Genomic DNA, 24,791 nt, shown 5'->3' with positions numbered 1-24,791 from the left:
AGCCACAGTAATCAAAAGTGTACTGGCACAAACACAGACATGTAGATCAATGGAACAGAATAGAGTGCCCAGAAATAAACCTATGCATATCGGGTCAAATTATCTTTGGCAGTGGTGCCAAGAGCACACAATGAGGAACAGGCTTGTCTCTTCAACAAATGATGTTGGAAAAACTGAATAGCCACATGCAAAAGAGTGAATTGGAACTCTCATCTTATATCATATATAAAAATCAGCTCAAAATGGATTAAAAAACCAAAACTATGTAACTCCAGAAGAAAATATAGGATAAAGCTTAATGACGTTGGATTTGGCAATGACTGCTTGGATATGACACCAAAAGCACAGGCAATAAAAGCAAAAATAGACCAATAGTAATAGAGCAAACTTAAAAACTTTTGTGCATCAAAGGAAAGAGTGAAAAGGCAACCAATGGAATAGGAGAAAGTATTTGCAAATCACACATCTTACTGAAAAGTTGACAAAGGACCTAAATAGACATTTTGCTCCAAAGATGATACACAAATGGCCAACAAACATAAGAAAAGATGCTCAACAAACCTAATCATCAGGGAAAAGCAAATAGAAAACCACAATGAGATACTACCTTTCACCCATTAGGATGGTTACCATGGAGAAAAAAAAATCAGAAAAGAACCTGTTGGCTAGGATGTGAAGAAATTGAAACCTTTGTGCACTGTTAGTAGGATTGTAAAATAGTGTAACCACTATGCAAAACAGTATGGTTGCTCCTCAAAAAAACCATAAAACTAGAACTCCATATGATCCAGCAATCCCACTTCTGGGAATATTTCTAAAATAACTGAAAGCAGGGTTCTCAAAGAGATATATGCAGACATAGCAGCAATGTCCACAATAGCCAAGAGGTAGAAGCAACTCAAATGTCCATCAATAAATGAAGAAACAAAATGTGGTATATACACAAATGGAACATTTTATTCAGCCTTAGGAAGGAAGGAAACCCCGTCATATGTCACAACATGAATTGACTTTGAAGATAGTATGCTAAGTGAAATAAGTCAGTTACAAAAAGACGAGTACTGTATGGTTCCACTTATATGAGGTAATTAAATTAGTCAAATTCATAGAAACAGACAGTAGAATGGTGGTTACTAGGGCTGTGAAGAGGGGGAAGGGAGAGCTGAACATCTGTTCACAACAATGTAAATATAGGTAACACCACGGAACTGTACACTTAAAATGGTTAACATGGTAAATTTTGCTAGGTGTCTTTTACCACAATAAAAAATACAGAGTATGGTTCCTAAACTTTTATTTTTCTTTCCCACAATTAGCCCTCTTAGTTTCCCAACCCATCTCTATATTTATTGTGACTTCCCAAAATGGAAGAATAGTAGTTGTTACACTGCTCTGTAACCTTACAGAGGGCTCTCTGTTTTTTTAGTTAATTAGATGGAAATAGACTTTTGATTATTTTCTTTGAATATTAAAATTGATATGATCTCCTATTTCTCAGTTTTCTGTCTGATAACTTTTCTGCCTGAAATCTATTTGAAAATATAGAACGAAGTCAGAGAACTCATACGACTAATTTAAAAGGCAATTATTGTTTATTTCTTATTCTCTCCGATTAGTGAATCTTTTTTATTTTACCCTGATTCTGAATTCTTACCTCCTCTTAATTCACATTGGGAGTGCTTGGTACTTGGTGTCAGTTTCAGTCAAATCAGTAAACTTATATGCAATTTTAAAAACATTGCACAGTCCCCAAATGTGATTCTTACCTCCAACAGCTTCACACAGTTAGTGATTTCTTTCTTCAAATTTTCTTCTGCCAAGTCACGGGTTCTTTCTTCAAGCTTCAGTCTTTTCTCTAAGGTGAACCAGTCACACTTAAATCCCAAAGATAATCTGAGAAATTCGGCCTGTTGTCAAATTAACATGAAGGTCAAGGGAGAAAATTGGATGTAGTCAAATATCTCAGTCTAATACTGAATTATACCGAGGCATTTCTTTCTCTTCTCAGCAACATAGTGTTGACACGCATAGACTTGACCTGCACTTGTCATCACCAAATGTATGGCAGCTGTGCAAAAGTGTGAAGCGACTATACGCAAATGAGCCTGAAACACTTTTTAAACATTAAAATAAAAAACATTTACTTTAAACTCACCTCTACCTCCTTCTCATTTGCAGAAGTGCTGTAGGATAAGACAAAGAACTTATTCAAACACAATTCAACAGAAAAGCAAAAAACGTTAGCATGCTATGTGAAGAAGAGCTTACTTGTCGCTTTGTTTAAAGTTAACCGATTTCACAGTGGTTACAGGAGGAGAGGAAACGGCAGCGTCTATTAAAAGACAGTCAGATATTATTTGGTTAAAAAGGCTTATTAACAGCAACAGCTAAAGGCACATTCAATAAAATGTTATGTCCTCTCATCACTAAACAAAGGCGTTTCACTGAAATATGTCTGAGATGATAGCTAGCCAATAATGCATTTGCTGAAACATAGCATAATGTTATGCTATGCTACTCATTCAGCATGTGAATGAATAGTCTTTGACTCAAGAGACAGCTCAATTTTTTCTCTTTGCATTTGAATGTTGTTTGACTTGATCCTGTGGCTAAATGCATACCTTCCTCTGGTGCCCTGGTTCTTTCATAGCAAAGTTAGAATAGCAGCAGCAAGAGTAATAGTGATTGCAGTACTAGTAGTAAGAATAATAATAGTGTAATAATAATAATAACAATACTGATACTGATAACAACAACATCAACAATACACATGGTCTCAACCATTCAATCACAGGTTTACTACATGCAAGTCCCACGCAAAGCTCGTTATCTGTACTAGTGACACTCTTAACGACAACTTCACAAAGAGGAGAAGTATCAACTTCATCAGACCATTTACAAAATAAGGATGATATTATTGTTCTATAGTAGCTAACTTTTATGGAAACTTCTCTGCCTAACACTTTTCTAAGTGCTTCAAACATAATTTATTCAATCCTCACAGTAAAACGTCTGTGATAGATACTGTTATTATCTGCAGTTCACAGACTAGGAAACCGAATCACAGCTTACCTACCACACATAGGTATTTGGGAGACCTAAATAAAACTATGTCCATAAAGAATTTAGCACATAGAATGCTCTCCATAAAGGACAACATCTTTTTACTCATCTTTTCCATTTTGCAGATGAGAAAATTAAGACTCAAATTACATAACTTCCCAAAGTCAAAGCTAGTCAGAGACTGACCCAGTATAGAGTCTGTGTGACCCCAAAGCCTGAATTCTGTCCACTACTCCCTCCTATTAAAGGTGAAATGGGGAGGGAAGCTTAGAGCACTTGTTCTTTAAATACTGACTCATGAACTTGGAGAATTTACTCCCAACATTGGCATGGTTCTTAGTTCACAACAGGGCAGTAGTCCTCTGGGGTCTAACAATCAGTGGCAACATTAATGTGACTTTTTGAAAACAATACAAACGGAATCAAGAATCAGTTCTATTGGCTAATTTTATCTAGTGATGCACAATTTGTAGATGCCACATCTGTACTCAGAAAGACTTCACCCATAAAAATGCCAGCAGGGAAAAAATGTTCACATGGGGGTTCAGAGAGAACATGCCTTACCTCCTGCGACACATTCTTTTCTAGGCTCATTTATTGTTTTGGTTTCCTCTTTGGCTTCCTAAAATCATAAAGAGATTTTATTGTTGTACATCAAGTGGATATCCTTTATAACCAACTTCCTGTCCTCCCCTAACCCTACCTGGTCAAAACACTAAAAACAAACAACAAACTGTCCTAGGGTTAAAGAAGAAACAGGACTGGCCCCAGGGGGGTTTCCAATCTAGTTGCAGCACGAAGGACAGAAATATATGAAAACCTGCAAACAGGATACAAGTTACCACCAAGCAAACTAGGATGAATGGCTAAATAAATGGGATCTAGATAAGTAGGTGCACGGCAGAGGAGGAAGAGAGACGCCATGGCAGAGTAGCATGGAAAGTCTCTGCTGACATGGAGCATGAGGAAGCCTGATGGAGAGGTAGGATCGGATAGATGAAGAGGGAAAGGGAAGTGGGGTGTTCTAGGACTATCGCATGCAATGGGTTATTGGAGAAACTGTGGCAAAAATAACGGCCAAGATGGTGCTGTTTGGCTTTTATTCCATATGAAATTACTTGGAGGTCACTGATCACCTCTCTTACAAATGTATCTATACAACAAGAATCTCCATAATAAGAGGGTTATATTGCACTGCCTGGGCAATCTGATAGGAAAGCTGTAGGTATACAATCATTTTATGATAATAATTACTCAACATTCTTAGAAATTTTCCATAAAAATGAGTCTAAGTCAAATTTCCTTGGTAGAGCCACTGATAACCATATCATGTAATTAGAAGGCAGTTGAAACTAAGACCGATAAAATTTAACAATTGCAACACTACAGGTAAAGCACTGGATCGTTCTTGTCAACATTAAAATATTCTTAAGTTTTTTGAATCCTCATTCAACCCCGTGACCACTTCCAGCTATGACATTTTCTCCCTCTCCTGACCTTCATGGCCACGCTCTGGGAGGAGTTGTCCGTAGTTGAGTTTCCAGTTCTTTGTGTCCCATTAGTCAACAACAAACTACTCTGCTCCTATACCCAACACACCAAGAAAACTGCTCTCTCAGTTATCAGTGAAGTCCCTACTGCCAAATCCAAAGGATATTCTCCAGCCTTTGTCTTACTTGACTTCACTGTGGCATCTAAGACAACCCATTACCCTTTCTTTTTTGAAGATGTCTCTTCCCTTGGTTCTGCTCTCCCAACACCTCCCCATCACTGCAACACCTTCTCCTCAGGCTCCTCTGCATTGCCTTCTCATATTAGAAAATGGAATCATTGAGAGTTAATTATCCTCAGTGCTCTTTCCCTGACTGCCAAATCCTTGGGAGATCTTATCCACATACTTGGTTCTTTGCTGATAACTCACAAATGTGTATCTGCTTCTAAAAGTCCCATTGGCAAGTTTAAGAAAATGGGTTTATACTAGTAGTCACATATGAAATCTCCTTACAAACTATTGATGTCTCACATCGGCCTGAAACTTTATTTCCAACTGATCTTATTTTACCCCACAAATTCTCCTCTTCTTCCTCCCTCCCTCCTCTCATGTTCATTCATACCTCCTCCATGACATCTCTTTTGGCCTCTCACCCCAAGCATTTTCCTTTCCCATCACTCATCGCACTCCAATTATGGAGTAACTGTATGCTTCTTCTCCTAATTAGAACATATCTTTAAGATAGATATCAGTGTTTTATTCAACCTTGTTTATTAGTGCTTTCACTTATTTAAAAGTCCTCTACTGATTGATATTGGGCTTGTTTTCAGTAGACCTTTGAAGAATAAATGAGTGAATTAAAGACTCTGCTGTGTGAGCTGGGACAAGTCATGGGGATGCTTTGGCCTCAACTTTCTTATAAAATATTTGTATAATTACATTCTTCTAACCCCATGATATTTTGAAAGGAGAAAATGAGATAGTGCCTTTAAGAGTATTTTGCAAACTTAAAGGAACAGTTCCACCATTGTAATATATCATTACTTTTATTGTTAACTCATGTATATTTCCTTACCAGTTTTAACATGGTTTTGTTCTCATTCATAGAGCTTTGGAGTGCAATATTCTCTTGAGCTGGACTTGCGTCTATGAGAAAAAGAAAACACACTAAACAGTTGGGGAGCTGTATCAAAAAAAAGAGGAAGAAATAGTGAGGGTGGCAATATGAGCAGACTAGTGAGTAGCACAAACCTTAACATGTGAGATAAATTCATACTGCATAACTTTAAAGGTGCCCATGGATTCAGAATCAAGACTAGAGAAACGGAGGTTCCCAGGGAAGCTAGCCATATAATTAGTAGAAATTAACATCTGTATAAATGGCCTTCAAATACTCCAGATTTTAGTATCTTTTTAAAGGCTGCTGCTGCTTTGTTAAAAAACAGGCACATTACTAGTATAATTATAGAAACTGGATGAAGGAAGGATGGGCAATTAGTAGCTTAGTGGCTTTTTTATAGCCTGACAAACGGGTTTTTAAAATTACATACCTAAGGCTGATAACAAAAGATCGCCTTCTAAAATACGTATCTTTCTAAGTAAAATGTCCTCAAACTAAGAAGAGAGATGGCTTTTAAATTATGCCATTCCTTTGTGTAATTTCCCCTTATTTTTGTGTACTTTATTTGCATTGTAATGTACTTAATAATGATTTTCCTCTTCACAGGATCCATTGTCCTGAATTTAGCTCAGTGTAGGCACAAAAGTTAACAGCTATAGGTAGGTTTTGTTCCTTTCTGTTTAAGAAAAAAAAATAGTTGAAGACTGTGTTATATTTTCAAATTTTTATGGAAATAAGAACAAAATGGTAAACACTTCTTCAGAGGTATAAATTTTTCCTATGGAAATTTCATTTTCATTTTTCTTTAAGTTTTAAGACAGATAATAAATTCATAAGGTCCATACATTTAAAAATTTAAAATGTTTCACAGTGAAAATTTGTCCTCCCATCCATGCCATACAGAAATCCACTTTCTGTTGTTTTATCTACCCTTCCAAAGATATTTTATACATACAAAAAACTTTTTTCTGTCTTCCTTTTAATAAATTTTTATATGTAAAACATAATTATTGGTGAGTGTGGTTTTCTTCTTCAAGAAATAAAAGTTCCTAACCTTCCAAGAAAACAGGTTCCTTATATATGTTTTATGAATACATATAAGTATTTCATTACATGGATATGTCAAAATATATTAACTAGTATTCTATCCTACTGATAGTTAACTTGTTTTCAATATTTTGTTATTACAGACAATACAGAAAATAAATTCATACATATGTCATATTGTGTGTGTGTACTTAGATCTATAGAATAAATTCCTGAAATCAAATTGTTTTATCACAAGATATGCACATTTAACATTTTGGTACATATTGGCAAATTCCCCTCCATATTATTTATAATAAGTGGTGTCTCACTGGGAATGGTTGACAATAACTACTTTATTTTCAGAGTCAAGTGGCAGAAAGGATCTAACATGTCATCTAGTTAGTTCTTTTGCCTCCTGAATGGGGCCATCACTAATTGGTCTATCTCATAACCTAATAGATTCTAACTAGGGTTCTGGAATTTCCTTTGGCTCAGATTCTACATCTGAGCCAAAGTCGAGACCCAGTTGTGGCTAATCAATCTTTGCCATAAAGAAAATTTTATTGAATATATTGTAATTTTGGTTTTATATATAAAATTGAAAAAAAGGGTTGGTAACATTACCATATGTAAAGGCAATAGTCATCTCTTGGACTTAATTTCTCTAAATTAAGTCTCCAAATTCTTTTTAAAGGATAATGCTACTGAGAATAGTTACTCTACTGGCTTATAGGCCTGCTTAGTGTTTCAGATTGGAAACTATACTTGATCCCTTTAAGAGCTTACCTTTGACTTTTATCATAGCAGAATCTGATCTTCTATCCTTCTTTTTCTCACAGAGTGATTTACAAGCAAGGTAACCAGAAGCCTTATTCAAAGTTTCTGACAGGAAGAAACTAAGAGCACGAATACTATGCAAAAGTATTTGCCTGTGTTCTTTTCATTTGCACACACGTCAGCAGGGCACAGGACCTCAAGCTCACAGTTATAATACTAACACTCTATGTTGATATCTTTTCCGAGTCCACTCACCACTTGAAGTTACAGTACTCTCAGTGGATGACGTGGGTCCAGGAGATGATAGTGTGGAATAGTCTCTGCCAAAAGAGTGGAAGAAATATTTTGAGGTGTCAGGCCCAAAGAAATCTCTCAAAAATTAATTGAATATGCATACAAATTCACACACATACAACAGACAAGGCAAACCTGGACTGTGGCAGGCTCTCAGGAGTCAAGCGTTCAATAGCATTCTCCTCAAGGGGAAAAAAAGGGGGAAAAGGAGAAATAAGTCCAACAATTTGACATTTTCCATTCCAGAAAGGTGGTTTTAAGCAAACATTTTCATATAATTTTAAATGAACCTATATTGACTTAGCTCTTTTGGAGAGGATATAGAGATGGGATTACACAGGGCAGATGGATAGGCCTACTTCCTCAATGCTGTACTTGCAAAAAAAATCCAACTTGAAGTATACTTCCAAGTCCAATATTTAAATAAAACCTGACAAATTCTTGGGCAAAACAAATTCTAAACATAAAGGGCAGGTCGAGTTTGTTTCATGTTTTAAGTCAAGTTTTCTTTAAACAGAACATTCTATGTGGACATAAAACATTTCTACTTATGGAGATATTACTCAACCTAAAACTTTTGACCTGGTGGTTTTAAAATGGTTCTCAATTTTCTAGCTTGACAGATCAGACACTTTAAACTTAATCAAATTCTCAAAGATCTAAAGGATTCCCTCTAAGGCAGCACCTATTATTAGGTGCTCAAATGGGCTTAACAAGTCCCAGCCTGCTTGGCCAAATGTTTGAAAATCTCTTTTGAACTTAGTCTCTATCAGGAGTTCCTAATTTGGGGGGAACTTTGGGACATTAGGGGTGATGAGTTCACTTATTCTATTTCAAAAAATACAGTAGAACATAGGTTTCTCTGTAATAGTAATATTTTCTAATAAGCATATTTTCATTATTATTTGATCTATTTAGGAAAATAAATTAAAATTTAATAAAACTTGAATTATTTGGACATATCAAAAACCTGCACATGTCCAGCCAGCATGGCTCAGTGGTTGAGTGTCGACCTATGAACCGGGAGGTCACGGTTTGATTCCTGGTTGGGGCACATGCCCGGGTTTCAGGCTTGGCCCCCAGTAGATGGTGTGCAAGAGGCAGCTGATCAATGATTCTCTCTCATCATTGATGTTTCTATCGCTCTCTCCCTCTCCCTCTGAAATCAATTAAAAAATACTTTTTAAAAAAGTTGTCTTAAAAAAAAACTCTGCACAGACAATGAAAAAAATGGACACATTTAAAGTATTCCATAATCAAACATAAAATGTATGAACTGCCACAACCAACAACAGGTTTCAGTGGCGGGATGCTGGGTGTCATACACAGCAGTTAGAATCCATCCAAGCTAAACCTGACCATAGCCACAGAAGAAGTGAAGGTCTACAAGAGTTTGCTGAATGTGTTACCCAGTACAATACCAGCAGCTTACATCTACCTGTTGAGTACATTAAAATTTACAAAAGCCCTTTTATGTATCATCTCACTTAATTTCCCAACAATCTGATGCAGTGGGTTTTAACAAGAAAAGGTTACTTTTTAGGTAAGGAAAGTAAAGCCAATGAATAAATGAATTTCCCAGGAATATTCAGAATGGTGGCAGCCTGTAAACCCAGATCAAAATAAATATAGTGTCCTCTCGCCTGTAAACAAAACTGTTTCTGAGCCCTAGCAAAGTGTTGGCCTGCAGACTGAAGAGTCCTGGGTTCGATTCTGGTCAAGGGCACATACCATGGTTGCAAGCTCTATCCCTGGAGCTGGTCGGGACACATGTGGGAGGCAACCAATCGATGTGTCTCTCACATCAATGTTTCTCTCTGTCTCTCCCCCCTCCCTTCCACTCTAAGAAATCAATGGAAAGATATCCTTGGGTGAAGATAAATAACAACAACAAACACCCCCCCCCCCAAAAAAAAAACAACACAAAAAAAACCTGTTTCTGAGATACCCTAACCCAGGCTATTGGGGAGGCAAAGACTTCTAATAAAATTTTTACATGTTCACCTCAAATGTTTAGAAAACTCCACAAACTTTGCAAAGCTAGAATTTGTATCTAATTCTCCTACGTATCCATACTGAGGAGTCCTCTCCCTTTTATTTCAGTCCTTCTCTGCTTTAAATATCTTTGGGTCAGATTATACGGGTCAGACTGAAGCCCCTCAAGACATCAGTTTAATTCAACAAGGATCATCAAAGGCCCACTTTGTACTAGGAACAGTAACACACAAAAACACAGTTCTTGCCCCAGGAGAGCTCGTAGGCCAGTCAGGAAGACAGAAATATAAAACAAACACTTCATATATTACAGGCAGCATTCCACAGAGGAAAGTAATATGCACAGAACAGGACAGAGTGGGATAATATTTGAATTAAATTTTGTAGAGAAATTGTACCTTATACTCTGGGTGGTTAAATAATGATGGCCCTATCCTTAAAAAATATTTTAATAACTTGTGTTAGTAATTACTGTATGCTTATTTAACTATATTCCAAAATATATAAGAAATAAAGCTATAAAGATAAAAAATAAATATCTTTCAGTTTCATTGAGTATCATACTTCATAAAAGTCAGCAAAGAATGATTCCTTAATAATAATAAAAATCAGGCCCTTTTCACACTCCATAACATAAAAAAATTTGTTATGTGTAGTTTGAAATAACACTTATTATTGGGCTATAATGAATAATGTTTGTTACATGTAATAATTATATTGCACTAACTAAAAGCTAATTTAGTCAGAAAGAGACGTCTTGTACCTGTCAGGGTCATGGATACTTGCGTTTGAATTTAAGAAGTATAAAGAGAATGTAGTTATTTCCTATTTAATTAAACTAGTTTCCAATATGGAAAGGAACCCACCATTTTGCACACACTTCGATTTTTTAAAAAGTTAAATTATTTAGTGTCAAGATAATGAATACAGCAAAAATATAGTTTGTCTCCATCATATTACAAATGTCTCATTTGTCAGAACCTCTGCATAAGCCTCTTCTTTGTCCTAAACCTCATATATGAAACATTTTAATGAGAAGCCTTTTGCTAAACATAAAATATGCATTAATTAAATAAATAATAATTATGAGATTTTGGAGAAATGTCATATAGTTGGTAGTCATACATTACTGCATTGTTTTGGAACAGTTGTAAGTTAAGCAATTGGATATTGCTCCAATTTATTAATCTGTATAAATCTCACTGATCAGAAACACACCAATATACAACATATCTCAAACCTAGATTTTCATAAATTTGGTCTACCAAGATTTTTTCTTTTCTTACAAGAATAACCAGACAAAAGAAATATTTTTTTTCAAGTTTAGAGTTATTGTTAATGAAAGTTGGAGATAGAGCCCCTCAGGGAGTGGGGGTGGGAGATAACTCAGCAAAAACTTTTCCCAATTGTGCTCTTTTCTCCCAGCTTCAAAAGTCACCCCTATTCCAACCAGCATCCTGGACCTCTAGGAGAATCTAACCCACACACAACAACTGTGAGACCTGGGCAGATTGTCAACAAGGTAATCTAATGGATATGGTAAAACTAAGGAAAAGAAATTGACTAAAAGCAAGAAAAAGAAAGTTCAGATGAGAGACTTACTTACATAGGAGACTGGCTCAAGTCAATGAGTCCAAAACATGCTGAGAGCATACACCAGGAAGGACGGTCTTCCTGTCCCAGCCATTCAAATACTAACCTGCATAACATTTACATGCAAATCCATGGTTCAGCCCATTTGCCTTTGACAGTAAGAATCTAATGTAGGGTGGGGTAGCCAGGTACTCATGGAACAAAGTGAGACAGATTCTCCCAGGGGCTGGGTTAGCAAATGCAGGACACACACACACACACACACACACACACACACACACACACACACAGCAGTATGATTTCAATATTTAGATAGAAAAATATGAAGAACAATAAGAAATAACCTTGAAACTATTAGTAAGGGCAATGAATAGACCTAGATGACCCCCCCCCCCCGCCCCCAATCAGGTTATTTTATTTTTGCTCTTCTAGAAGCTGTTCCTTTATCTATAGATTTTCTGATCAGAAGCCCTTCCACTAATTCATGTTACCAATTTTTACTATTAGATCTATTTTAAACACTTGATGCTATTCAAATAAATTAATACGATTTTTTTTTGAGAAAAACAAAAATTGAACAAAAGGCACTTAGATGGACTTATTTCATTCTAACTTAAAAAAAAAATAATAACTACCTTGACTTGAGTCAGTGTTAGTTTCATATTCTAAAAAAAGAAAGAATGTACAATGAGTGTCAAGAGATCGCAACTGCTGTAACCTAAACAAAACTAAATTGCCTCACAGGTGGTTGGTTTTTTGTTTTGTTTTGTTTTTCCAATTTCTAACTAAAAGGACACCACACCCTCTGATCTCCAGGACACACCCACCACTGTAAGGTTCCTTTATAATACAGTTATCAATCAACTTCTACATGTTCCTATTTTGCAACTGGCAGTGTTATTTACTCTCCAAGGTTATGAATGCTGCACCCATACACAGCTTGAGAGAACAGGATGGACAATAGCCAGGAAATCTTCTGAGATATTTTAAAATGGATTCTGCCCTTTGCCTCACAAGCCACCTCCTCCTAGTGATAGTGCATCTTAAACAAAAACATGTTCTAGCATGAAGGAGACCTCAAAGCGAAGCAAAGCACACTATTTGGTGTATGTGATTTTTTAACAGCCAAAAGAAAAACAAAAACTCATCTTTCTATCCCCTGACCTGTGACAAGATATCCTCTGAACTCCACACCACTGATAATTCCGATTCTGGGTGACAGTTTTAACTAATTTCTAAGTGTTTACTATGAATCATGCAGTACATTTGTTAGAGTGCCTTGGTGCAGTCAGATCTGAGATTGGAGTAGGTACAGGGGAGAATTAGGTTAGTGCTCATAGAAATTTTCATGAAATATCTTAGTTCTTGAAGTGTTTGCAGACGCACACAGCTACCTAATCACAAGTCCAGCTTTGCAAAGTTCTAGGAACCCTTTGGCTGCAATTCAGACTTAATGGTAGGAACAGTAAAGAAGGAAAGGAAGATAGGCTATAAGGAGAGACAACTGGGCCCCAGAAAGAAATTGCCAAGAGTGAGGCAGAATTGAAGTGGACACTACATATACAGCTGGGTCTAGCTACTGAGGGAGCAACAATATTTGATTCAGTGGGAAGCTGGGCTCCGACCACTGTTTCTACCAGCCCTACTGGGTGATTGACATACTTGAAAATGTTAAAAAAAAAAAAAAAAGGCTTCCTATCCATCAGCAAGGGGAGAAATTGCATCGAGATTTGTCTTTCTTCTAAATAAGAACTACTTGGTATGTTTCCATGGACTAATTAAACCAGAACTTAGTCATTGCAGATATGTATATGTGTATGTACATACATAATTTTTGTATCTGTGTACATGTCTATTGGAATCCTCAAAAAAACCCTGCAAAGTAATACCTCTGTTTCACAGGGGGTAGAACCAAACTGAGAGAGGTTCCCTTTTCCAAGTTCACACAGCTAAAAAGCAGCAGAGCCAGTCTGAAATCCAGACCTGCTCAATTCCAAAGCTTTTGCTAAGTGGCTAAAGATTTTAAGTCCTTATTTGAAAAAAATTTCAAACAAATACAAAAGTAGAATGATTAAGCTTTGTGTTCAGTTATTTAGATTTAACAATATTTGACCTATGCTCAACATTGCTCCACCCATATTATTACCCACTAAACCCACCTCTACATTGTTCTGAAGCTAATCCCAGATAGCACAGACATTACTTCCATAAATATTTCAGTCTGAATCTCTAAAAGAGAAGGACTGGAAATAATTGACTACCTTCTTTCCTCTTTACACTAAAATGTCCCGAATAAATAAATTTCCCTGGGTCAATAAAGTACCTTTATCCTCCCCAAGAATGCCCCAAATTGGGCCCAAAATTATGGGATGTTCTTTTTGAGATATTAATCTCATGAGAGTCCTTTTCTGACCAAAGATCCTCTTATGAATACTGATGTTCACCTTTTTTTTTAAAGCATGTTTTTATTGATTTTTAGAGAGAGAGGAAGGGAGAGGAATAGAGAGATATAAACATCAATGAGAGAGAAACATCACCAATCGGCTGCTTCCTGCACACCCCCTACTGGGGATCGAGCCTGCAACCTGGGCATGTGCCTTGACCAGGAATTGAACCAGTGATCTCTTGGTTCCTGAGTTGACACACAACCGCTGAGCCACACTGGCTGGGCAATGAAAAGTTGTGTGTTTTTTAATTGATTCTAGAGGAAGGGAGAGGGAGAGAGACACGTCAATGTGAGAGAGATGATGTTCACTTTTATCTTGCACTGTGCTTTCCGAATAAGAGGCTAAAATATAGCTTCCTCTATTAATGTGGGAGAGGAACAAAAAATAAACCTCAAGTCCTAGCCAGTTTGACTCAGTGGATAGAGTGTTGGCCCATGGACTGAAGGGTCTTGGGTTGCAATCCAATCAAGTACACATACCTCAGCTGCAGGCTCAATTCCCAGCCCAGTCAGGGTGCATGCAGGAGGCAACCAATCGATGTGTCTTTCTCACATCAATGTTTCTCTCTATCTTTTCCCCTCCATTTCACTCTCTCTAAAAATCAATGGAAAAATATCCTTGCGAGAGGATTAACAAAAAAATATAAAATAAAACAAAATAAACCTCAAGTTCCCAGGAACACCAGTCTAAAAAATGAGTCAGGAAGCAATAGTGTTCACTCACAATATCTTAAATAGACCGTGAAGGAAGTACAAAAATAAGTAAGTAAATGGGCATTCAATAATTATTAATGGGAAAGCTACTGTTCACCACATTCATGTAGGAAGCTAGATGCACATTGGTCAATGGCCAAACAAGGGCACTCTCCACCAGAGTAATCTACTACAGAATTAAATGGAAGAAAACAAAGAACTATAAGGGAACCAGAATATAGGTGACAATAGGGGAGAACAAAGAGAGACTGGGGTCTGAAAGAACTTATATTTTCCTGAGTGGGACAGTTGAGAAATGAAGACACCACGGCCTGAAAGACATGACCTTTTCACAGTTACACAGAAAAAGAACCAGGGAAAACACTGGTCTCTTGACTTCTGATGCATTATGATGTCCACCTCAAGGAAGACTAGAGATGCTCACTGTGCACATTTCTTGCTTCAACAAGACAGTTTTGTGGCAGTGTTGGCTTCTGAAATGGGCCCGACAGTCGAATATAATGTGAGAAATGGAGATGTGTACATGTTTCCGGTTAACAGCATAAACAGGTTTGTGTGATATATTCTGACAAGACACTACCTGGCTTGCCTGACATGTAGGGACAAACATAGGCAGTGATGAGGAAAGGATGGAAAGTTAGGTTGTGACCAGATAAGACAGGGGCTCAAATGCCAGGTCAAGTTGTTTGTTATGAAGGCCCTCAAGAATAACAAAATGCTATGGTTTGAAGGCAAAGAGTGAAGAAAACACCATGATTTATGGGTCACTGGGATGAACACAGATTATGATTTTATATATTTCATCTCATATTTAATTCTAATTCCTTGTACTTATTGTTAATGAGAATGCTTAGGAAAGCATTTTCTAAGGAGAGCTTTCCACTTGTTTGAGAAATGGGCGTCGGGGCACGGTGGGGTGAGAGGCAGGGATTTACTCAAGGGACAGGCATGAGGAAGTGAATTGTGCAGCGAACAGGCTGTGCAGATTTCAGTGGATCAGAAATCTGGAAATGGAATGGTGAGAATTGGTGGTAACAGCTACAACGTGCAGCCGACAGCCTCATTCCTGGGACTGGAGAAGAAATGTCACAGGAGACAACAGGTAAACCTTCAGGGACTGCCCCCCATCCCACCCTACCCCCCACAGTATTTGAAATGAGTTTCTATTGTGATCTCTGTTCGCTTCTATTTTTTAATAGATATCAATACCGTAGACAAAACAATCCAGTCACAGATGCTAAAGAGAGTGGATTGGGAGGTCCTTCATAGACATAAGCCAGAACACTCCTGAGCCAAAGACTACTTCCAAGTTTACTATGGGTAATTATTCTGATTGAAACGCCCAAACTCAATGTTCTAAGAGGGGCAGTGAGAACAGCTTATCCTGTGAAGCTACACAAATTTGAATTTGAATCCCATGTTTTCTGCTTACTAGTTGAGCAATCTTGGGCAAGTTATTTAACCTCTCTGAACATCACTGTGTCATCTGTAAAGGTAGAGAATACCTACGTTCAAGGTTGCGGAGAGGATTAATAACACGATGTGGAAATGCTTTCCTACAAAGTACCTAGTACACAACTGATGTTTGTTTCTTCCTTCTTGGTGAAATCAGTGCCAGATAAAAAGGAAATTACTAATAAACAAACATCCTGTCAGCTTCCCAAATATCCTATATGCTTCCAAGTTCAACTTCCTTTACTAAACCTTTACAACAACTGTTAATAGAAAAAGATTCATTTCCTTTTTCTTAGCTACTCAGTAGGATGGGTACTAAGGAACACAAAGTGTCAGGCACATACACTTAAAAAGAAGAATGAGAACAACTTGTATAACCCAGTAGTAAAAAGAAAAATAACCCCTTTTTTTACAAATGAGCAAAATATCTGGGTAGGCATATTTCTAAAGAAGACATACAAATGGTCAACAAGTACATAAAAAGATGATCAACGGCATTTGTCATTAGAGAAATGCATATCAGAACCACAATGAGGGATCATTTTATACCCACTAAGATAGCTATAATCAGAAAAGATAGACAAGTGTTGACAAGGATGTGGAGAAAATGAGAATACTCATACACTGCTGTTCGAAATGTAAAATGATGTAGTCACTTTGGAAATCTGTTTTGTAATTCTTCAAAATGTTAAACATAGAGTTACCATATGATGCAGCAATTCCACTCCTAGATATATACCTCCAAAGAACTAAGAGCATATGTTTACACAAAAACTTATACACTAATGTTCACAGTAGCATTATCCACAATAGAAAAAAGGAGAAATAACCCAAATGCCTACCAACTGGTTAATAGGTAAATAAAAGTGGTATATCCATACAGTGAAATATTATTCAGTTAAAGAAAAAGAATAAAATACTTATAAGATAGATGAACCTTGAAACATTATGCTAAGTGAAAGAAGCCAGGCACAACAGGTCACATTGTATGCTTTCATTTATATAAGACTAGAGGCCCAGTGCATGAAATTCGTGCACTCAGGGGGTGGTGTCCCTCAGCCCAGCCTGTCCATTCTTGCAGTCTGCGAGCTCTTGGGGGATGTCCGACTGCTGGCTTAAGCCTGCTTTCCACTGCCACAGAGGCGGGAGAGGCTCCCGCCACTGCACTCGTTAGCCGTGAGCCTGGCTTCCAGCTGAGCAGCGTGCCCCCTGTGGGAGTGCACTGGCCACCAGGGGGAAACTCCTGTATTGAGCATCTGCCCCCTGGTGGTCAGTGCGCATCATCGTTCGATGGTTCGGTTGATTTGCATATTACCCTTTTGTTATATAGGATATCCAGAATAGGCAAATCTATAGAGATAGAAGTAGATAAGTGGTTGCCTAAAGGTTAGAGTTTGGGGGAGGGGTAGTAGGGATAGACTGTTAATAGGCATAAAGTTTCTTTTTGGAGTAAACAAATGTGTTTAAATTGATTGCAGTGATGGTTGCACAACTCTGTGAATATATTGAAATGTATTTAATTGAATAATTTAAATTGATGAATTGTTTGGTATATGAATGAACGTGGATTGTCAGATCCTAAAATAGAACTGTTGGCTCCATTTGATTGAGAAGCTCATGGAGCTTATACTGTAGATCGAGGAAGGAGCTCAAGATACATCTTCATGACCTGGAGAGCTCGCCTAAGTGACCTCAGTCCTTTAGTGTTATTCTTTTCTTGGGTGAAGTACCGTTAGCACGTCACTGCAGCAAATATGATAGTCTCAGGGTATTGCCCTACTGTATGATTTTTTACAAAGTAGCACTTCAAAGATCTAGCCTTAAGCTCAATTCTTAAAGAGTCAGTCAATGGGACCTGAGACTTCTTATTAGTCATTAGTGGATTTAAGTCCTAAACCAGCCTGCCTCTCAAACAAAAAGTTTAGCACACTTCATTAAAAATTTTTGATTATATATTCTTGAGATTCTACTACAGAGGGGTAGAAAAACCCCAAATAACTGAATTTTAATTTCCTGCCCTCCAAGATTGACATTTATTATGCATTTGAGTTTTGTGGTGTAAGACTCATACTTGCTATAAGAGTATCCTTAATACAGTTGACCCTTGAACAACTCAGGGGTTAGGGGAGCCAGCTACCTGCACAGATGAAAATACTCACATAACTTAAGTCATCAGTATTTACAAAAACAAAAACAAAAAAGAAAGAAAAAAAAGGAAAGACTAGCATAGAAAAGGACCGGGATATGGTAGTCCTAAAAGTGAAGTTAAAATATAGTCCAACACTCACTTCCATACTTAGGTCATCATTCATCCTGATGCACTTAGAAAGATCTGTTCCCGGGTCGGGGCCAATTGTAGGGCCTGGGAACCTGGCAATAGAGAAGTTTATTATTACAGGTAGAAAATTGCCCATTTCAGCAGATACCAAATTACAGCATAGTTCCCCTGCCCTCCGCCCCCCGCCCCAGTTTTACAAAATTCCTAATTGAGTTCTATGGATTCATGGATTTCATAAGGTATAATGAAAGAGAGCTCCAACTGTCACTAGAGAGAGGTTACAAACTACAGAGAATCTAGCCAAAGATGAAAATGAAGAATTTGCAATTCAAAGTCCTGCTTCCTCACCCTTAATTCAGGAGAGAAATTTCACTGGGGTGGATAGCGCCCATAAACTCCACTGCCATTCCTGAGCTCTTCCTAGGGAAGGTCAGTCTGTTCACTGAGAAAGGTAAGCGAGTGCAGATGAGCTTCAGAGGAGGGTGTGTGTGAGAACAGGGATGGGTTCCCAAAGGCTTGAGAACCCTGAGTGCGAAGGAATAAATGTGTGATCAAAACCTAGCTAAGTGAACGTAGCAGTGCATAGTATATTTCCAAACACTGAGAAACATTTTAGGTAGCCTAATTTTTTGTCTATTACATTTCCAAGTGGATATTATGAAATTCAAAAGAACAAGAAAACTGCACTTCAAGAAAACCACAGAGCCATTTTTGTTTTAAAACTGTCAATGTTCAAAAAGTTAGAGAGTTTACACAAGAAAAGTTCCACAATAAAGATGTTTTGATCTCAGGATATGAAAACCTAAATGATTAAAAGGTCAGGCAATAGGAACAGGCCACCCAAGAAGAGGAGAGTAGGTATATTTGGTATATTTTGCTCTTTTAACTTACTTGTGTGTTCTAGTCACATCCAAGGCACCATCCTCTATTTTTCCATATGTGGGCCTTTCACTTGAAGCATGGATTTGGTTAGCTACACATGAGAAAGGTGTCAGTGACGGTCTTGGAATCAGTGTAAGACTATCCAGATCCAAGGCATCTGTAGCAGAACAGAAAAGAATAAAAACAAATTTACTTTTGGTTTAAACTAATATGTATATTTTCTTTCTCTCTCTTGAGATGGGACCATTTCTGAAAAAGCAGAAGTCAATTCAATTCTATTAACACTTGAACATAACCCTTTCCTCCCTTGATGTCTCATTATATAGGGTAGAAATGCCAAGTATTTGTTTGTTTTTTAAAGCAGGGGGAAAAGAGGTGGGGTGGGTTCAGAAAACCCTACTAAGCAACTAGGTGGGGGGGGGGGAAGGGGGGGTCAAGGATCTGCAGCCAGAGGGCAAAATCCAGCCAGCTGTCTGTTTCTGTAAATAAAGTTTTATTGAAACACGGTCACACCCATTCATTCACTATTGTCCATGGCTGCTTGTGTGTACAACAGCAAAATTGAGTAGTTGCTGCAGAAACCATATGGCCTGTGAAACCTAAAATATTTACTATGTGGCCCTTTACAGAAATAGTTTACTATCCCTAAAGAGAAAAGACACTGTGGTTGGAACCTGTCAGAGTAACAAACAGTTTTTGTTTGTTTTAATGACTATAGAAAATAGGGGGAAATCTAGGCTTTGGAGTCAATCACAAATTTTTAGTTCAAATACTGGCTCCGTCACATACCCATTGCGTGATCTTGGATATATAACTAAACCTCACTGAGCTTCAGTTTACTTACATATAAAGTGACACATAAGCTTAGGCTAATTAGTAATTCAATGCTTCTTATCTTTAAAATGGGAATTAAATTAGCATCTACCTCTTAGGGATGTGGTGAGACTTAAATTAGTTAATAAATATGTGAAGAGCAGAGAACTGTGCCTGGCACATAGCAGTGCTGTCATAGTTGTTGTGTAGCTGTCACCACTGAGTTAATGTCAGTAAAATCACCTCTAGCACTAATTATTGTCTGGTACCAAATGGCCATTCCATTGGGAGTGGCAGTAGTTTTCCTTTCTGTACTTGAGATGAGCCACAAATCACTTCCTTTTCATTCCTTCTTAAGTTTATTTTGATAATCATCCTATTTTGTCATTTCCGAACCAGCCATTACCTTTTACTTTAAACACATCCAGGCAGTGATGAGAGAGGTCGCTACTTTGAGCATTTCATAATATAAAACCTTTTTTATTTAGCCTAACATTGAGAAGTAGTCCACAGTTTAACCCACACGTAGATTCTACTGTGTCCCAATCTAACTCCTCTTTGTCCAAAATGACTTGTCCAGATTTGACTCTTCTTCAAGCACTTAGGAAATTGAATTCTTCTGGGCTTGCATTCTTCTTCATTCATTGTCCCCAGTTGAAATAATTTTTCCACGAGTTTTACTTTTCCAAATGCAACCCATCTTTCAAGGCCTGGTTCAACTCTCATTTCTTTTATGGAGCCTTCTCTGAGCTCAGGTCTATCTTACCAATAATCTGTGAGGACTTAATTTTAGGACTTAATCTCTATTATACATAATATGGGGCCTGGCATAGAGTAGGTGCTGAAATGTAAGTTGATAGAGTAGGTGCTGAAACATAAATTCAGGGATAAATACCCAAATATTCAGCAACTCTTCCTATACAAATAGAATTGTGATTATTTTCCTTTCAAAAATAACCCTACCCCAGCTCTGTCTGATAAGGTCTGGGAGAGGGGCTATCCAGGCTTACCCAGCAGGGGTGTGTACCAGCATGTATGTTTGAAGGTCAGGGAAGTCTTATGTATTCTTGCTTCTTGACCACTATGTTGTTTATGGCCACACTGCTTCTGAAAAGAAAGTCAAGTAATATTAGCTATCTAAAGTGGTGTAACCTAACATTTTATAATCTACTCTCTTCATCTCTAAAGGTAGAAAGAATATAACTGGTCTCAAATAACTCTGCAAGAGAGGTCAGGAAGAAAATTAATGATGCCAAGTAACAAAGCTTTCATGACTTTGATCAAAGAGTATACTCTATGCATAAAGTATAATTCTTATTAAAAACCACAGTTCCATAACTGAACGGAATGATAACATAATCAGTTCTCTTGTCCTTTGAGACAGCTTTGATGGACCTGGGGATTATTATGCTAAGCGAAATAAGTGAGTCAGAGAAAGACAAATATCACATGATCTCACTCATATGAACAAAAAGGTCCAGAGACATGGAAGTATGCAACAGACTGACAGATCTCAGAGGGAAGGATGGGGGGAAGGGATTAACCAAAAAATTTATATGCATAGCCCAGGGACACGGACAGTAGTACAGTGAAGGCCTGGGATGAGTGGGAGCCAGGCAGAGGGGGGCAAAGCAGGGGAGAATGGGGGACATCTATAATACCCTCAACAATAGAAATAAAATCTTCAAAATCACAGTTAAATAGTTTAACAGAATGTTAATATCATCAATTCCCAGTAATTGACACTTTCATATAAACAAAGGCTTTGATGAAAGAGTTATGGGTGCCCTAACCAGTTTGGTTCAGTGGATAGAGCGTCAGCCTGCAGACTCGAGGGTCCCAGGTTCAATTCCGGTCAAGAGCATGTACCTTGGTTGCGGGCACATCCCCAGTAGGGAGTGTGCAGGAGGCAGCTGATTGATGTTTCTCTCTCATCGATGTTTCTAACTCTCTATCCCTCTCCCTTCCTCTCTGTAAAAAATCAATAAAATATTTTTTTAAATTAAAAAAAGAGAAAGAGTTATGGGTGAGGGGTAAGCTTAGTCATATAATTTTTCACAATACTACAATAAAAATATTTAAACATCACCTTTTTTTTTAGGGTCTACCAGGATTGTGTTCATGAACATGCTCAAGAAAATAAATAGGTTTCCATCTGCATATAGAGTTCTAGGTCTATTAATATATACTGGACTTAACTTTCTATTTTGGCATAGAGTTGACTCACAATGGCACTTACACCGTTTCAAGAAGCTTAAACTTACCAGTTCTTTAAGACGTTGTTGAATTATATCTGTGCAGGACAAAGGATCATAATGAGGAAATTCCTCGTCTAAACAGCTCTGTAAAGAGAAAATTGTGGAGTGTTGTCAAAGACAGAATGGTGAAAAAGAGTCAAAGATACAGAACATATTAGACTTAAGAGAAGATAATGCTACCTGAAGAGGGTGAAAATGACCATTCTTTATTGTGTGTTCTGCTTTAAGGGAACAAGTTTGTAATTGTTAACCTCTCGTTGCTATTTTCCCCATTACTAAAGAAATAAAGGCCAAAGGTCAGGAACAGGAAACTTACTGGTCATTGAAATCTTTAGGCAGAGGCCAAAGAAGCTTGTTGGGAGACATAACTCAGAATAGTAAAAATGGTACCAATAAAAATTACATAGCAATAAAATCATGGCCTTAGTCCAAGAGGTAGCTACATACTATCATAGTTACGTTATAATAGAAAACTTTACTTGTGTTCTTAAAATGATTAAAGCATATTTAGATAAGGAGGTTTTTTCCAGTTCAACTTATTGCAGAGGGCTTTTTAGGAACTCTGCCTAGCTTAATCTCCCACATGAATAAAACTTTTTTTTTCCTGCTTAACCAGATGTGCCTACATTATGGCTTGGAAACAGATACATGTGATTACCACCCTTCTCTCCTCCCTCCTCCAGTTCCTTATGTTCTTCACTTATGAACAAAAAGAAAAAATTCACCAAGTGTCATCAGGAAAAGAAATACATTAAACTCTCCCATGGATCTCTTGAGATATCTAGACAGGAGTCGAAAGGTTAATTCAAACAGGAGAAAAAAGAGGCAGTAACCATCAAAGCCCATTCAAGTGTGTCAGAAAGGAGGTGCCTGAGACTGAAAACTGGCCTTTCCTAACAGATAATGAATTCTGAAATGCCTCCTCTTTGAAAGATGTAATGTCTCCAACAAGCCATTCATTAATGTGAGCTCTTCCCTCTTGTTTTGCTAACCATTTTCAGTGCATAAGACAACAAAGTCCACCATTTTCTTCTAAGTTGGTTACTTAAGTTTATGATTAAAATTACTGCCCATTATAAATTAGCTTTGGAACCTTACACAGTTTGGACATCATCCCCCACTAAACACATATTGCAGAGGTTTGTTTGTTTTACCTGAAACAGCAAGCCATGGAGTTGTCCTTGGATTAACTTCTTTCTTAGTGACTTGATTGTTGCTGTAAAGAGAATTCATAACCAGCTTAATATTTCATTTTCCCTTAATTCATTTCATAAACCTTTAACAGCTTTAAACTGGGGGCCAGAGGAAAGGCGAGAGAAAACTAGGACTTCTGAGAGTGGCATTCCCAACTGGCCACTTGTGAAAACACAGCAACAGGAGAACAAGGCAGGTGGGAGCAGCAAAACCATTACCACCCTTAGGTATTTAAACTTGACCTTGAGAGATGCAGGTGAATTGTCTTCTAGATGTGAGTCTTAGATTATTCAATCTTAAAATGGGAATACACCTTAGAGGTCATTCAGTCCAACCCTACCAATATGGACATCCTCTACAATAAGCCTGCACTTGAGCTATACGGATGGGAGCCCTAGAAGTAAGGCCTGGAATCCCAGAGTCCTACAAGCAGGTCTGAGATCATGCAAGCACTGATGCCCAGAGGACTTAAGTGAAAACTGGTTATTCCTGGAACTGAGATCAGACTCACAGTTCAGTGCTGAATTCACTGTACTCTTCTGTGAAATTAAAAATATGTGTCTGCTTAACTAAAATCTGCTTCCCAATAACTTCCAAATTCTCATCTCTAGAATAATGGAAATGGGAAAAAATACTATTTAACTCTTTGAACTACATAGTAACATATTACTTACATGTTACTCCACACTCTTTGGAGATATAGCCAAGAACCAGAAAACAGGCCCAAAGCTTTTGAACAACCAAAATAGATGTTGATATCCATGCCTTTTCTTCATGTGGGAATGCCTCGCACTTCCACTCAGAAAGTGGGCTCTGAATTTATACATAATTCTCACAAGCTGACTGTGTTCTCAGCCCACAGATGATTAAAAACAAAAATTAAACGAGGGTAGGAAGCTCTGCTAGATGGAGGACTATTAATAGCTGCCACTTTTTTTTTTTTAATCACTAACAGCCAAAAAAATTAACAGCAGCTACTCTGGTGTCCAAAGCACATCTTAAACTAAATAAAAAATGTTTGATATTGCAATCTCCTGAAGATATTCTGAGCTATGAAAACAATGCTAATATATATAAAAATAAATACATAATCTAATTTAAATTCTTTTCAGAAAAAAAGGCTTTAAAATTTTTAATTATGTGGAAATTTACCCACGTAAAGTTCTATGTTGTAAGAGTATTTTTTAAAAATAACTAATTTCTCAACTAAGCTTGAGATAGTGTTACTAGCCCCACTAAGAAGAAAGTCTATATTTTTAAAACTATCTCTCTATATAAAAAGACTAAGTGTCTATCCTTCCCTCTGACCAGTAGCTATGACGAGCACTGACCACCAGCAGGCAGATGCTCAATGCAGGAGCTGCCATGACACACACTGGCCATTTAAA

The 24,791-nt window shown here is 37.5% G+C and overlaps 1 protein-coding gene across 3 annotated transcripts in view; it reads right to left on the bottom strand.

Moving 5' to 3' along the window:
• IRAG2 (inositol 1,4,5-triphosphate receptor associated 2) overlaps window positions 1-24,791 on the bottom strand; it is an 84,937-nt gene that overhangs the window by 13,118 nt on the left and 47,028 nt on the right. The window contains exons 19-31 of one of the 3 annotated variants that reach the window (XM_059682388.1): window positions 23,364-23,425; window positions 22,216-22,293; window positions 20,962-21,058; window positions 19,148-19,295; window positions 18,267-18,348; window positions 7,911-7,957; window positions 7,737-7,801; window positions 7,491-7,586; window positions 5,631-5,701; window positions 3,628-3,685; window positions 2,269-2,332; window positions 2,156-2,183; window positions 1,767-1,907 (exon numbers count right to left, since the gene is read on the bottom strand). In XM_059682388.1, coding sequence (XP_059538371.1) covers window positions 1,767-1,907; window positions 2,156-2,183; window positions 2,269-2,332; window positions 3,628-3,685; window positions 5,631-5,701; window positions 7,491-7,586; window positions 7,737-7,801; window positions 7,911-7,957; window positions 18,267-18,348; window positions 19,148-19,295; window positions 20,962-21,058; window positions 22,216-22,293; window positions 23,364-23,425 — 1,037 coding nt within the window. The remainder of the gene's footprint in view (window positions 1-1,766; window positions 1,908-2,155; window positions 2,184-2,268; window positions 2,333-3,627; window positions 3,686-5,630; window positions 5,702-7,490; window positions 7,587-7,736; window positions 7,802-7,910; window positions 7,958-18,266; window positions 18,349-19,147; window positions 19,296-20,961; window positions 21,059-22,215; window positions 22,294-23,363; window positions 23,426-24,791) is intronic. The other 2 variants (XM_059682389.1, XM_059682390.1) reach the window with 2 other exon arrangements.

Source organism: Myotis daubentonii, chromosome 2 (assembly GCF_963259705.1).
Source record: "Myotis daubentonii chromosome 2, mMyoDau2.1, whole genome shotgun sequence".
NCBI lineage: Eukaryota > Metazoa > Chordata > Mammalia > Chiroptera > Vespertilionidae > Myotis > Myotis daubentonii.
This window is presented reverse-complemented; position numbering and strand designations above follow the sequence as displayed.